At 51.3% G+C, this 15,795-nt stretch overlaps 1 protein-coding gene across 1 annotated transcript; it reads left to right on the forward strand.

The window, feature by feature from the left end:
• Positions 1-12,225: 12,225 nt before the first annotated feature.
• LOC119868943 (putative protein FAM90A24P) lies at positions 12,226-14,013 on the forward strand. Its single transcript, XM_038559241.1, has 4 exons — positions 12,226-12,355; positions 12,811-13,013; positions 13,457-13,565; positions 13,882-14,013. Exons 1-4 carry the CDS (start codon positions 12,227-12,229, stop codon positions 13,894-13,896), a joined length of 456 nt encoding a protein of 151 aa, XP_038415169.1. The 5' UTR covers position 12,226; the 3' UTR covers positions 13,897-14,013.
• Positions 14,014-15,795: the final 1,782 nt, after the last annotated feature.

Below are 15,795 nucleotides of genomic sequence, written 5' to 3' on the forward strand. Positions count from 1 at the left end.
CCATGTGGATATGAACTTGTTCTGATCCCTTTTCTGATTATCACCAGCTAACCAGTGTTTACCCACTCTGCTAAGGCCACAGCCTCAGGCATGGACACTGATGTCTGATTAAGTGGTGAGAAGCCTCTTTTCACCCTCCATGGCCAACATGGGCTTCGCAGGACACTGACTGGCAACTGAAATGCTGAGATGACGGGCACCACCTCCAGACCCTTTATGTTTGTAAGGGTGGCTCCTAATCCCCAAGAGATGGGGTATTGCCGCTGATGTGAGGTCTTGGCCACATGGGGACGGGGGCAGTTTCAGAGGCTTCCACATGACCATGTGTATACGACAGCTTCTCAGCCACTAGGTGAGGCCCCGGTATGGGACCGGTGACACATTCAGACATGCCCACTCTACTTACTCATTTAAGAACTGAAGACATAGCCATGGGGTGGGTCTGTGGACTGAGTGGGCCCGTTACAGACAGATTTAGTCAGGAATTCATTTGTCACCTGGTCCCCGTGTGCTCCCAAGTTAGTCAGGGAGCATGAAAATGCTTCGAGTCTCTGAACATGGATGCTGGCACAGACCAATGTACTGCCCTAACCAGACACCAAATATTGGACATCCCCTCCCTAGTGTCAGTGACTTTGTCTATACAAATTCTAGACTGTGTTGGTACTGTGAGCGAATTATGAAAATTTGCAGTATACCCAAGCCCCGGTCTCATCATTAAGTAAAAGAAAATATTGGAGCAAGAAAATGGGCAGATTTCTTATGAGTCTAACCCTAAGCAATCTGATGATTATTGTCTCCTTTCTTGTAGCTAGATTAATATAAATCGCAGAGAATGCATGTGATAAAGTGTGATATCCCAAGAATTAAGTTGTTATGAGTTGCATTTAACTGGGTGATACCCCGACAGGCACCGATATCCCTGAAAATATATAAAATGGATGCTTCACATCATCATGGAATGTTGAAGTATTTAAGATCACAGCATTCATGTAAGACAAGATCTGTTCTTGCTAGAAAAAAAAAGTGAAGTCTCAGTTCTCTGAATTTCCCAAAGATATGGGACAAATAATACCTCAGATATGCAATTCATTGGCATCAAGTTCTCCAGGTAATTTCTCTGGGATGAAGAGCAAGCATTGTGATAGATGACAGGGGGTCTGTTCACAAACATTTGTGTATCATTTTTTCCCCCAGAAACTAGCAGTTATGTCCCCTAACAAAGAAAAGAACAGAGATGTAAAATATATTCCTATTGGATAGGCACTGTGTGTGTGTTGGGAAGATGGGAGCATAGAATGCTGTTCCAGAAAAGATTCCTTCAAACTACATTACAAAAATCAAAATGAGCTTGTAAAGCTTGAAAACCTTTGTCTCCTACGATTGTGGGTAGAGAATTTACGAGTTTTAACACAAAACCTCACAACCCGCCGTAAGTGTGCTGTCCTTCCAAAGTGCGTTATTTAACGGCAGATTCCAGGGAGCACTGGCATTTACTCTAGAAAGCACTTCCTGCTCTTTTTCTCCCTCGGATAGATCCAGAAACAAAACTACTTTAAGAAATGAAGTCACAATTCCGCGATATTTAGGAAAAATGGCTTACAGAAAAGCATCCAAAATAATACTCCTTTTGTTCAAAATTTAGGAGGTAAATCATCAAGAATTAATATTAAAATAGTGTTATGTATGTTGTGAAATGTAAGGTTTTCTGGGAAATGACACCTGCCATTTTGCCAGGCACCCCCAAGTATTTCACTGGAAACAGATGAGGAATGGTTGGGTCATCCAGCTCCTTAGTGTGATGTGTGACTTACAAACAGAAAAACACAGAGCATAGAGTTTTAGATGTGTGCCTCGGGGCTTTCTTATAAGAACCCCTGAGCCAATGACAAGCATTAAGAACATTATAGATCTACCTTTGGATATAGAGTGAAAGGCAGGCAGCATTGTACAGGGGACTTGAGGCAATATTTTTAAACCTAGGATTTTCTAGTTTTTCTTGAATATGGCTCCCAAAGGAAAATGTACATGTCAAAACAAAGCAGGTGCAAGCAAAAGAATTCTCACAGAGAGAGATGCAATTGCAAGGGGATTCGACATCGCCTCCAGGCATGTTTGCAATAAGAGTATTAATGACCGGGTAAGAAACATGGCAAGAAATATTTGATGCTGCTCAAGGGACAATAAAAGACCTGGAAACTTGCCTTCATTCAGTGGAGGGGAGTGAAAAGTGGGCACATGTCTACTTGCTTCTATAAATCTTCATACAGTGTTACGTAAATATTACACAATCCCAGAAAGAATACAGGTGGGCCATGTGGGAACATGCGTTCCCAGGGCCTGGGAAGGGGCCAAGGTCCAGAAGCCCGCCGGTGCTGATGGTCATGCGACGGGGACTGTCAAGCAGCCAAGTCTTTAGCACTGATACACACGCCCAATTGTTCGGAATTGTATTTTCCAGATTTAAACCTTGAGAAATGCATTCACAGAAAAGTGCTATATATGAAGAAGTCAAGGAATATATATATATAATTTTTTTTATTTGTCAGTAGATCATGTAGTTCTGCACAACATTCCCTGGGTTCAACAAATACCAACTCATGAAACACACTACCATATTTTTAAAAGAACACACTAAAGTTGATAATTCGTGCTCACATGGGATACAGATACCAATCCCAGATGTGATATGCCCAAGAAAAAAAAGGGATATAGAGAGGGAGCATGAATTTCTGCCTCAAGCACCCCGAGCCACATCACTTAAGAGCAACACAGTCTTGAGAAAGCCATGTAGACTCTTTCTCTTCAACTATTAAATTGAGATATCACCACTTGCTTTACAGTGTTGTTGCAAGATTTCATGCAATCATGCCTGTAAATTGCACAGTGCTGGGCGCATGTGGGGAGATGGGCACAAAAATACATTTGTATTCTTCCTGTGTCAGGTTCTGTGGCCAACGTCAGGGTACCCAACCCCTGGTTTGCTTAAAGCAAAATTCTTTGCAGTACCTAAGTCTTTTAATTTCTTCAAAAAACCATGATCAAATTCAAATGTGGATTTTTAAGCTACGAGTAGATTATCAATCCAATGCCTGAGAGAATGTAATTATTTCAGAAGAATAAGACACTGCTTTATGAAAGCATTCTAAAAAGTGCTCCAGACATGGAAGAAATTGCACTTAAAATGGATTCTTGTCCTTGTTATTTAATGCACTGGTGATGACAGGTGTGCTTTGGGAGTTAGATGTTTAATTGGGTCACTGATTCACACCATGGTAATAAAAAAAAGTAGATCTTTTTAGTTTCATACTGAGAATAATGATTTCCTTATCTTACCCAGTTAGATTAAACATATTGTGCAGTCAGCTTGTCAATTATAATGATTGTGTGTATTGGAAAATGAGAGACCCTTCAGGGCATTTTTTATGGTGTAAAAATTGAACTTTATTTTATTTGCTTATTATCTGACTCTCTGACTAGTATGTGAGATCCATGAGGCTGTGACCCTTATCTGTTTTGTTTGCTTAAACGGTGCCTGGTACATAATAAATATGCAATCAATTTATTTTGAAAGATTTGAATGAATGAAGGCTTTCACCTGAAAAGTGAATGGAATATTTGATCTTTGAGAGTGACTATCCTTGAGGCATGCATTAGATAAAGGTTATAAAAAAGAGGGGAGAAAAGATCCATCCATGAGTGTTCCCCCAAACGTTCCTGACTTACAATTTGAGAATATATTTTCCTCTGTGCATAGATTTGTTCTAGGCCATTCTGGGGCTACTATTTTCCTTATGTGATAAAGATCCTCTTCTTTGGTGATGGGTTAACAGTAGCATTTCCCTCGAGGCTGCTACACCTCCCTTTCTTTATATAATAGAAGAAGCAAGTGTTTGCAGAAGGAACCCATCTCTAGTGAATTTAGGTAAAGATACAAATATGAAAGCTTTGAATGCAGATTCTAGTTTTACCAAAAAGTCTGAACACAATAGAGAATCCAGAAGTGGACCCTCAACTTTATGGTAAACTAATATTCGACAAAGCAGGGAAGACTATCCACTGGAAAAAAGACAGTCTCTTCAATTAATGGTGCTGGGAAAATTGGACATCCACTCTCTTGCACCATACACAAAGATAAACTCAAAATGGATGAAAGATCTAAATGTGAGACAAGATTCCATCAAAATCCTAGAGGAGAACACAGGCAACACCCTTTTCGAACTTGGCCACAGCAAATTCTTGCAAGATACATCCATGAAGGCAAGAGAAACAAAAGCAAAAATGAACTATTGGGACTTCATCGAGATAAGAAGCTTCTGCACAGCAAAGGAATCAGTCGACAAAACTAAAAGACAACCTACAGAATGGGAGAAGATATTTGCAATTGACGTATCAGATAAAGGGCTAGCATCCAAGATCTATAAAGAACTTATTAAACTCAACAACAAAGAAACAAACAATCCAATCATGAAATGGGCAAAAGACATGAAGAGAAATCTCACAGAGGAAGACATAGACATGGCCAACATGCACATGAGACAATGCTCTGCATCACTTGCCATCAGGGAAATACAAATCAAAACCACCATGAGATCCCACCTCACACCAGTGAGAATGGGGAACATTAACAAGGCAGCAAACCACAAATCTTGATTCTATATACTGTAAATCCCTCCACTTCCCCTGGAACTTTCCAGTGCTGCTTGTTCAATAACTGGCTTTTCCCCTGACCTTCTAGCAATTCTTCTGGGGGAGGGTCCTGCTGTGCTGATTCTCAGGTGTGTGTACCTGGGGAGCTGCCCTGCCTCCTGACAGGTGTACGGCTCAGTGGGAGTTGTTTATCCTGTGAGCCCCCTGCTCAGTCCCAGGTACAGGGTGACACCAGGAGGGACAACAACAGTGCAGGCAGCCAGCTTTGCAGCCCTGGAGTCAGCTCCCACAGTAACTACAACAGCCCCCAGTGTGCAGGGCCTGGGTGCTCCAGGGCGGGGCTGCTGACCTGCACAGCTCTGGGCCTGGCAGCAGGAGTGACCTGGCTGTCCCGGGTCCTCCCAGCCTCTGCCTGTTCAGGGGAGCAACGGATCCTCGGCTGTGTCCCTCGGCGCCCTGGGCCCGGGGGCTTGCGACACTGTGAATGGACCTAAAGTACCACGATGTGAAATTCAGAAGCATCAGAGTAAATTTTGTGCCAGGTTAACTTATCCCTTATTACAAATAAAATATATAAGCCCTTACAGAAGGTTTACAAAAATCATAAAATATAGTAACAGTGCAATGACAGGGAGGGGAAGGCTCCATTGGGCTATAGCCACCACGAGCCCCGCAGCAGGAGCTGGGGTGGGCTCCTGAGGTGATCAGGGGGCTGCTCAGGGGTCGAAGCAGGTTGTTCCGGAGGCAGGTGGTGGCTCTGACACTCTGGGGACCCCAATTACGGGCTCCCGGGCCTACTCCTCTGGGGTGGCCGCGGGTGCAGGTGGCTCTTCCTCATCGGGGCAGGGAACCATAGGTTCGACCAGCATCTGCACTACCTTAAACTCAGGAGCCAGCATCTCGGCTTTGACCAAGTCCTCAGCTCCAGCAGCCAGGACTAGCTCCATCACCCTGAAGCTTCAGCAGGCCCCACAGTCGGAGCTGGGGCAGGCTCCCGAGGTGGTTCACAGGGTTGCTTCGGTCCTATGGCTGGTTGCTCCATCGAGTTAGGAGGCTGCTCGGGCACATCCATGACCTCGAGAGCAGGGGGTGGCGCCTGCTCTTCTTCTAGGCTCCCAGGGGTGCAGGGGGCCCCTACAGGGCGGAGCAGTGAACTAGACCAGTGACCACTTCGCCTCCCCAGCGGGCGCCTCAGCGCGGGCTGAGCCCTCAGCCCCAGCAGCCAGGATGGCTTCGATCCCTTCAGGCCCCGTCGGGGCAGTAGGCCCCACGGTCAGAGCTGGGGCACACTCCAGAGCGGGTTCAGGGTGTTTTGCTCAGTCCAAAGCTGTAGCTCCAAGAAGACAAAGTATCACCATCAGGGCAGACTGTCCACGTTCCTCCCAAATCAAGGCCACTCTTCCCACTGCTCCACATGTGTGGGGGCAAGAGCCCTGGGAGGGGTCCCCAGCCTACAGCCCGTGGGTTGGGGTGTGAGCCCAACCCCTGCTCCCGGCCCAGCTGCATAGAGGCTGGATCCGCCGGGCACCCCCTGTCCCCAGCTCGGCCACCCCCAGGCCTCCTCACCCCCAGCCTCTGGCTCCGCTGCTGGAGGCGTCTGAATTGCTGGAGGTAACGCCGGGCACGGAGTTCCACGGCCGAGCCTGGCATGCTCTGCCTCATGAATTCCAGAATCATCCTCAGGGAGGGAAATTCTGGGAGCTGACAATATTCGTCCTGAAAATAATCCAGCCATATTTCCAGCATGCAGGAGATGGCCCTGGGGAGGGACAGGAGGGCATAGGAGTCAGAAGACAGGGCACCCTCACTCACAGGTGTCCTGGGAAAGCCCGGCAGGACCCGGGGACCTGGCATCCCTTGCAGGATGTTGGAGGCAAGTCCTGCTCCTCATCCCCTTGCCACCTGGTGGTCCTGCCTGCCACAGGCCTGCTCCCCGAGGAGGGGCTGGCACGTAGCCTCAGTGCTGGGGAGTCCACGGCCAGCGGGGTGACCATCACCATCTCTCCTGGGGAAGCGGGGCTCCCTCCTCAGCCTGGTCCCTGCCCAACTGCCCCTTGAGTCCACCGGCAGGCGTACGGGGACAGGGGGCATCTGGCCTGTCATTGCCCTCACTGCACACACTGTCTTCTGGGTAGGTCCAAGCCAGGAGGGCTCGGGCTCTGTGTCCTGCCAGGGCTTGCCAGGACCCGCCCGGGACCGCCACCTTCCCTCCTGTGGCTCTGGCCTGCCTCCCTCCCGAGGGGACCCTGGGGTGTCCTTCCACTGACTCTAATCTCCCTTCTCCCATGGGGTGGGGGCCACCTGGTCCGGGAGCCCTACAGCCCTCCTGAGCACCTGCTGTGCCCCCGGGTCCAGGTGCCACCAGATTGGGGAGTGCGATGCTCCCCACCCCCTCTGCTCTGGGCCCTAGGTGTGGGGCAGAGAGAGGGTTGGGGGGCATGGAGAAGGGCTCCCTGAGAGGTCCCAATGCCTCCCACCAAGCCCGCACCCCATCCACCGCTCTCCTTCGCTCTTTTTCAGAAGGGCCCTTAGACCTTTACCCTGTCACGGGAATTGCAGATGTGTGGGGTGAGGGTGCAGCCCCCCTGCCCCACAGCCCCCTCGCTGCCCTCCTGGAGAGGGAAGGCCCTCCTGCAGGAGCCGGAGTCACTCACAGTTTCCAGCGTTGCAGGACCATCGTCATTGTTACCCCACGCATCTACGATGCACCCATACCTAGAGGAGGGCGGGGGCATCCCATGAATTGTGCTGGGGACGCGACTTCTCATTATGGGGGCTGTCACCCTCTGACCCCGACTAGGCCAGAGCCCCGGGGGCCGTCAACTCTGTTCATGGGGCCACGGGCAGCTCCCAGAGAATTACCTGCACCTTCTGGGGCCTCCTGAAGGCTTGAGCATGAAAGGGCTCCAGCAGACCCATGGCCAAATCCTAGTGGGCCTGAGGCACCCCGGGGTCCCCCGGTCTGGTTGCCCCAGGACACAGAACCCCGATGGACTCTCAAACCTCCTTTCAATGGGGAAACAGGCCAGCTCAGGACCCTGGTGATGGGTGGAGGAGGTACAAGTCTCCTCACAGGGGAGGAGGATGGCTGCTGAGCACAGGCACAGCCCCTCTGGCTGACCCGCCACAGGCCAGGCCCTGGGGCTGCCCTCCAGGACCCCGCTAGGCCCTGGGTTACCCTGCTCCAGGTGGGGGAGCAGCCCGAGGCCGGGAAGCTCACACCATCCCCAGCCTCCCCAGCAGCAGGTGGCCCAGCCCTGGGCTGCGGAGGGGCAGGTGCTCACTCGGTGAACAGCAGGTCCAGCACCTCGTCCGTGGTGGCGAATCCACGATAGTCGTCTAAGAACCTGCAAATGGAGATGACGTCCCTGCGATGCAAGGTGAGCAGCAGTTGTCGGACTTTGTGCTCCAGCAACTCCGTCCGGCTGGACTTCATCAGGGCGATCAGATGCCCATTCCCGGCCAAGGCCCCTGCACCCTGAGGTGGGAAGAGGGGACATGCATCCTGCAGGGAGCCGCCGTGAGGCCTGAGAATCTATTTGCAGAAGATAAAATTGACATTCTACATGGAAGAGTAGCCTTTGTCATAGTGCATGGATTTCCCTAAGGAAAGTACAAGGTGTGTTTTGGGGGTGGGTGCATGGCCCCAGGAGCATGAGAGGCAGCATGCTGTAGACCCGGGAATTTCCACACAATGCAGCTGAGCAAGGGCTGATTCCCCACATGAGTCCAGGAGGGACCACGTCCTGAGGTCTTCAGTCACCCCGTCAGGTGGCAGTGGGGTGGAGGACAATGTCCGAGGCCAGGAGCTGGCTCATTCACTCTCAGTGTCTTCTGAGGATGAGGACACCTGTAGGTACTGTGGAGGACACTCCAGGGGCCACAGACACAGGCTCCGTCCAACAGGTGGGAGGCAGGAGGGCCCTGAGCAGGTCCTGGCTTCTCGGGAGGAAGGAATGAGGGAGCTGCGAGGAACAGGGAGCTCCAGCAGCTTCTGTCCAATCTGGTGAAGACCATTCTCAGGGGCTGAGTGGGGGCCCGCGCAGAGGGCAGCTGTGGGGGCTCGGTGCATGGCTGAAGCATCTCCAGGTGAGGTGTGGCAGGTGTGGGCTGGGGGCCCTTGCTCGGATGGAGGGCAGGTGTCTTCCTGGGCTGCAGGGGCCTGGCTGTGCATCCACGGGCACGTCTGCTTCCTGGAGGACACAGATTCCCTGAATTCCCCACAGGGGCTCCCTGGATGCTCCTGCGGGTGTGCTGGCTGGGGCTCCACCGCGCTTTCTTTCGGGGGTTCTGGGTCCTGTCTAGGGGTATCTGGGCACATTTCTTGCCTGGAGTATGGAGGGGCATTTGGGAATTGTCTGCCAATTCGTTCCTGACAGCGGGAAGGGTGTTCTCCTCAGGTTACTTGGGTGGTGCCTGGGTGTGTCCTAACCCATGGCCCTGGGAGCCAGCCTGGGGACCCTTGAGGGAGACTCTGCAGGGCCTCTTGGCTCTCTGCTGCACAACCAGGCTGTCAGCCCTGACACAGTGTTGGCAAGCCGGCTGTGGGGTGTCAGCGATAGGCACTTCCTGGGCACCAGGAGGTCCACCAGGTGGGCTGAGGCTAACTTTAGGGATACTCAGAGGAGATGTGGAATGGGACTGGACAGTCTCAACAGGGGTCTCAGTACGTGCCTTCATTGGCAGGTTAGGATCAGGGATTAAAACTTTCAGGTAAAAATGGAGATATCATATAGAGCATCCTACACAAGTTTTTTATTGAACTCCATGGGTACAGAATCAATATCCTAAAACATGGTTGCTTCAGAGATGACACTTTTATTCTCTTAGTGTCCAGGGATGACAAGTGAACATCAGGAATTCAGCAGGGCCCCAGGGCTTGTGAAGCCCAGTCACTGACCAAGGCCTGGCAAAATGTTCCTGTTTCTCTTGGCCTCTGGTCAGTAAAGAAGACAAATAGACTTAGGTTTCCACCTTTCCTAAGACTTATACGATTTCCTAAACTTCATTATTCTTCACTATTCTATCCTGCACAAAGATGCCTCCTTTTCCAATGCAAAGGATCATGGTCACAAGTAGGAATGAATTGTCGTGTCGACTCAAAAATGTTTCAGCAGAGACTACCAATTCTGTGGGCGGAAGAAGCCATAATGACACTTTCAAACCACAAGCTAACAAGGTGCCCTCCTACCTGCATCTACACCTGCCAAGCCCACAATGTGGAAAAAGGCACAAGCCTACAACATATTCCAACTGAATCAAGAGAATATAAAGGATATTGGGGTGGAATTCCCTGAGGAACAGTTAAAATGAGGCAGATAAACACTGGATTGAGGATAGAGACTCTTGTAGGAAAGGGAGTTTCAAAGGAATGTTTCCCAAAATCATTAAACCAGCCAGAGAATTTCTCTTGTGGTGGACCCGGGCCACACCTAGGCAGAAACTGGTATTCATCAAAACCTTCACAATCTTTGTAGATTGGGATCATAGTCCAGAGAGATAGAAGTGTAGAAGCCAAGCAATGGATGCCATATTCCCAAATGATTGGTTACAGCTACAAACATTCTGGCTGGTGAGGAGAACGAGTTCCTATGTGATACCTGCGCTCCTTTGGGAGAGTGATCTTCCCTGTCCTAGAGCACTGACGTCTAACACTCCTTGGCTCACTTGAGGTTACTGAGGAAGAAAAAGGACATTCATAGAGATATCCAGTGAACATAGAAACTGATCAAATTCTGTTCAGAAAGGAGCAGGGGCAGTTAGGGAGGTTGAGAAAGACCTGAAGGTGCTGTCTGATGAGAGAGTCAAGATTAGGACCTGGGCTGGCCTGAAAGGTCTCTATGAGAAAGGGACCACACCCAAATCCCTTAATCCAATCAAGCGATTATAGCCAATTGGAAGATCTTGCTCTTTACATTTCAGTTTTTAACTGAAAGTTAGTTGACAAAATGGATATAACATCTTGAATAACCTCAAACCCTGACCCAATTTTTAATACCATTAGGTCTAAATTCAGCAGAAGTGTTGGTAAAATACCAAGTGGTTCAGAAAACATGAGTCCTGAGGTTAATTCCCACGCTAAAATGTACCAATATAATTTCACTTGCAGAAATTCCAATCTCCACCAAATCCACATGGACTCACACCTCCATTCACATAGACACACACACACAGGCACACACACGGAGTCATAGGAATCGCTCTCATGAGGGCATCATTAGCCTGTTGAAGCTGCTGAGTGGCTCAATCCCTGCAGCAGCTAAGAAGATTGGGTGGATATCTTTCAAGTGGCTGAAACATCACGTGACCTTGGGGCAGTATAAAAGTCCAGAAGCAACGGAAGTGGCCATTCCTGACCATCCCTCTCTCCCACGGGACACCCAGTCTCCTGCAGTGGAGTCTGTCCAGGACCTTTCTCAGCCTCTCCTGATGGGCGTGAGGACCACAAGTGCACTTCAGGTGAGTTTTCAGGCCACTGGTCCGACGTTCCCTGACAGAGCAATGGGACAGTGAGAAAATGATGGAGGGATTGGCCCTTCCTCCAAGGGTTAAGGACTCTTTCTGGTCTAACATGTTCTGAGGACAGAGACTGAGCCAAAGCATGGCTGTGAATGCCCTGGGCACCGGGACGTTCCAATGCCAGTGGAATGGGGTCTCAGGTGGCACATTGGTGTGGGGTGGTGGACGAGCAGGGACATAAGGCCCGTAAATGTCTCAGTGGGCCCTGCAGGCCTAGAGAAGACACAGGATCAGGGCGCCTGGGCAGCTCCATTGTTTCAGGGACTGACTTGGGTCGGGACATGATCTCAGGGTCTGGAGATGGATCCAGGCCCTCACTGGGTTTCTGATAACTGAGTGTCTGCTTCTCCCTCTGTCCTTCCTACAGCTCAGGTGATCACTCTCCATTACACACGCACACACTCTCTCTCGTAAATAACTTACATTTTTTTTGACAAAAGAATTTACTGGTTCCCACAAGCTGAAAATACATATATATATTTGTCAATTTGGTGGGGCTGTATTGGGGACATTGCCAAGAACACATGAAATGGAAGTGTTCATAGTCTCAGGTGGGCAGCTCCCCATGGAGTAGAGGATAATGTGTTTCCAAAGTGACTTTGGACTTAATCATGGCTTTCCCGGTGGGGCATTCAGATATTAGAGAGGGAAGTCCACTTTCCTGAAGCCTGTTCACTTTGAGTCCTCCATGGTGGATCCCTCTGGACCTCAACTGGGAGAGGTTCTGTCCCTGATTTTGCTTCCAAAGGGATTTTGGAGAAACTTAATGATAGTGTCGTCAAGGGTCCTTCAAAGCAGACTGAACAACATTCCTTCTTGGTGGCATCCATCAGAGCAGGGATGTGGCTTGGCCAGGAGGGCATAGACCGGAAGGAGGAAAGAGAAGTGACAGGGGGAAATGTGTGTTTGGCAAGACTGTCCTGAAGCTCGCTAAGACCTCCTTGGGAAGACGGTACAGGGAGGACGCCTAGGTCAGGTGAATAGGACTCTCTTGTTTCTTTTCCCACAGGCTACCGGAAACCCATCCCCAAATCAGACTGACTTGTCCCTCCAGGACATGGGACACATGGTGGCCCGTCACTCCCAGCTTGGGCCCGACATTCCCTTGAGACCCCAGAAAGGCAAGAGGCCACAGACAGCAGGACTGGCCCTCGGAGTTCCCAGTCCAGAGGAGGAGGATCCCAGGGTGAGTGGGGAGGCTGGCATGGGTTTTGAAGCAGGAGCTCTGCCAGGAGTCTTGATACAGGCTAGGCTCACAGAAGATCATTGACCAGACCCTGTTGTCATCCTGACATGGGCTGGAATCCCAGCAGTCTACACATTGGGACACTCAGAGGCTCTGAGCATCAGCCTCAGGGCACCATAAGATCAGATCCAGGCTTGTGTTTGTCCCGAATCTTAATGATGTTTCCACCTGTCTTCAACCTGACACCTCCACTCCCTCTTCACCTTCCTTCCCTTCCACAGGAAGGGGAGTAAGCATCCGGAGGTCTTCATTATACTGACATCTCACTAGCCAGATAGGATGTCCCCTGTCCTCATCCCATGTGCCACTTCATGAGGACGGCCTCCCATTCGTGTGCTTGGCAGGTTCACTGGCATTTGAGTGGATGCACTGACCCCTGCTCCTTCCTTCCCCAGGTAAAGTGCAGGGACTGTGGGGCCTTTGGACACAAGGCATCAAGCACCAGATGCCCCATAAAACACTGGGGCACGACCCTCATTCCTGTGGCCTTGGGCTCCAGGAGGCTGAAGGAGAATGTGGAGCCGGGGAGTCAGCGGGACCCAAGACACCAGGCTAGGCTGTTGGACCAGGCTGAGAGGGAGAAGACAGAGAGACGAAGGTGAGGAATGGGGCTTGTGACCCGAACGCCAGGGCTGATACGACAGGCCCCGAGTCCGTGTGCATGCACAGTGTGCAGCGCGGCTGCGGGCAGGGCCAGGCTGGGCGAGGCAGGCAGAGGAGCTCCCAGGCTAACAGGGTCCACATTTGGGTGATGGAGCTGTCCCTGCTGATTTGGTGTGGGGTTTGTGGCTGGAGCAGTGTCCCTGCACCAGTGAATGTATGGGGCTTGGCACATGCCAAGGCAGACCCTTTCTGACTCTGCATGTAAGAAACTGCCTGGATGACCTGTTCAGCTCCCTGTAGTTAGGACGAGGGGCAGAGGTGGGTGTAGAGTGGCTGCGGAGGGAAAGGACCAGGTTGGCCCAAGCCCCGAGCAGGTGTCCGGCTGGAAGCCAGGGAAGGGAGTTCCTTCTTCTTTCCATGCTTTGATTTCTCATGCAGGCAAGAAGCCGAGCAGAGGAAGGCCCTGCTCCACAGGTTCCCCAGGAGACCCCGGGAGGGGCAGAAGCGCACCTGGAAGGAAGACACGGAATCTTGTGACTATGTGAGGGTGAGTGTGCGCTGCTTCCCGGGCTGTGCTAGGGGAACTTCTTACCGGGCTGTGCTTGGGGACTCGCTAGGCTCCATGGGCCTCCTGAGGGAGGCGGGGCTCCACTTCCTCTCTGACCAGTGGCAGTTGAGTAGGGTGGATTTGCACCCTTTTTTCCCTTGGTGCCCATGATGTTGCCTTATGCCTCATATGTGTGGGAACCGTGGCTGGTTGGCGTGTGAAGGTCATTGGTGGGCACTCCTGGACCACATACCATCCTCAAGGAACAGTCCTGTGTCCTTCATGACACGTTACCCCCCTGCCCATCCCCACTCAGGAGCTCCCACCATGACTCTCCAGCAGCAGGACTCCTATCACCTCATGAGCAGAGAGGATGGAAGAGCTGGTCCAATGGAGGAAGCATCGCTGTGAGGCAGGACTTTCCGTGTCCCCCCACCATGTTAAAGGGAATCAACAACATTCTGTCATTCTCCGGGAGGATCCAAACATCCTTTGTTCCAGAGCAGCCCTGCAGCTGCATTCCCTACTTCTAGGTCAACAGATTCCATCGCTTTCTTTCCCTGTTCCGGGGCAGGAGGTGGTTACTAAGGTCGTGGGCATTCATTGGTTTCTTTCTTTCCTGAATGTTCATTTTGCCTTGGTGCTGAGGCCAAACTCATGGTGTTGTGTCTTTTCTTTTCCCACAGCGTCCACACATGCCGATGCCTGTCTACACCACCAGGAGGCCTTCTATCCCTGAGCCTGCACTGCTGAAGAAGTCACGTACTGAGAATCCAGACATAAGACTCTGGTCCCATTCCACATCTCCTCTGACTAGCCCTAAAGTTAGACTCAGGCCCCTTGGTGGACTTCCTGGTGCCCAGGAAGTGCCAATTGCTGACAACCCTCAGCCGAGTCGCCAACCCTGTGTCAGGGCTGATAGCCTGGTTGTGCAGCAGAGAGCCAAGAGGCCCTGCAGAGACTCCCTCGAGGGTCCCCAGGCTGGCTCCCAGGGCCATGGGCTGGGACACACCCAGGCACCACCCAAGTATCCTGAGGAAAACACCCGTCCCACTGTCAGCAACATATTGGCAGACAATTGCCAAAAGCCCCTCCAGACTCCAGGCAAGAAATGTGCCCAGATGCCCCTAGACAGGTCCCAGAACTCCCGAAAAAAACTGGGATGGAGGCCCTCCCAGCACACCTCCAGGATCATTGAGGAAGCCCCTGTGGGGATTTCCGGGAGTCTGTGTCCTCCAGGAAGCAGACATGCCCGTGGATGCACAGCGGGGCCCCTGCACCCCAGGAAGACACCTTCCCTCCGGCCAAGCAAGGGCCCCCAGCCCACACCTGCCACACCTCACCTGGAGACGCTGCAGATGTGCACTGAGCCCACATGGCTGCCCTATGCACGGGCCCCCACTCAGCCCCTGAGAATGGTCTTCACCAGATTGGACAGAAGCTGCTGGAGCTCCCGGTTCCTCACAGCTCCCTCATTCCTTCCTCCCGAGAAGCCAGGCCCTGCTCAGGGCCCTCCTGCCACCCACATGTCGGATGGAGCCTGTGTCTGTGGCCCCTGGAGTGTCCTCCACGGTGACCTACAGGTGTCCTCATCCTCAGAAGACACTGAGAGCGAATGAGCCAGCTCCTGGCCTCGGACACTGTCCTCCACCCCACTGCACCCTCACGGGGAGACTGCGGACCTCAGGACGTGGCCACTCCTGGACTCATGTGGGGAATCAGCACTTGCTCAGCTGCTTTGCATGGAAATTCCCGGGTCCACAGCGTGATGCCTCTCATGCTCCTGGGGCCGTGCACAGACACCGAACCCCAAAGACACACCTTGCACTTTTCTTTAGGGAAATCCGTGTGCTGTGGCAAAGGCTACTCTTCCCTCTGGAATGTCAATTTTCTCTTCTGCAAATAGATTCTCCAAGAAATGAAGGGAATTTTGAATGAGCACTTGTCACTACAATGGAAATAGAAACTCAGACTTTAAGCTGTCATTGGCGTACACATGTCTGCATTTGGGTTTTCAGCTTCGAACAGACCCTGTGGGCTCTGCAAATGGACATTGTGTTTTCTCCTGAGATGAGTTTTCTAGACTGTGGTGGTAGCTTTGTGGACTCTGTCATGGGCAATAGTTCATCTGCGCATTTCAATTATTCTCAGCCATAATTTAGAATTGTGTGTAGTGTTTGATTACCCTTAAAAATGTTAGCACTGATGAATAGTGTTTATGTGTTTCTTT

This window comes from Canis lupus, chromosome 16 (assembly GCF_011100685.1).
Source record: "Canis lupus familiaris isolate Mischka breed German Shepherd chromosome 16, alternate assembly UU_Cfam_GSD_1.0, whole genome shotgun sequence".
NCBI lineage: Eukaryota > Metazoa > Chordata > Mammalia > Carnivora > Canidae > Canis > Canis lupus.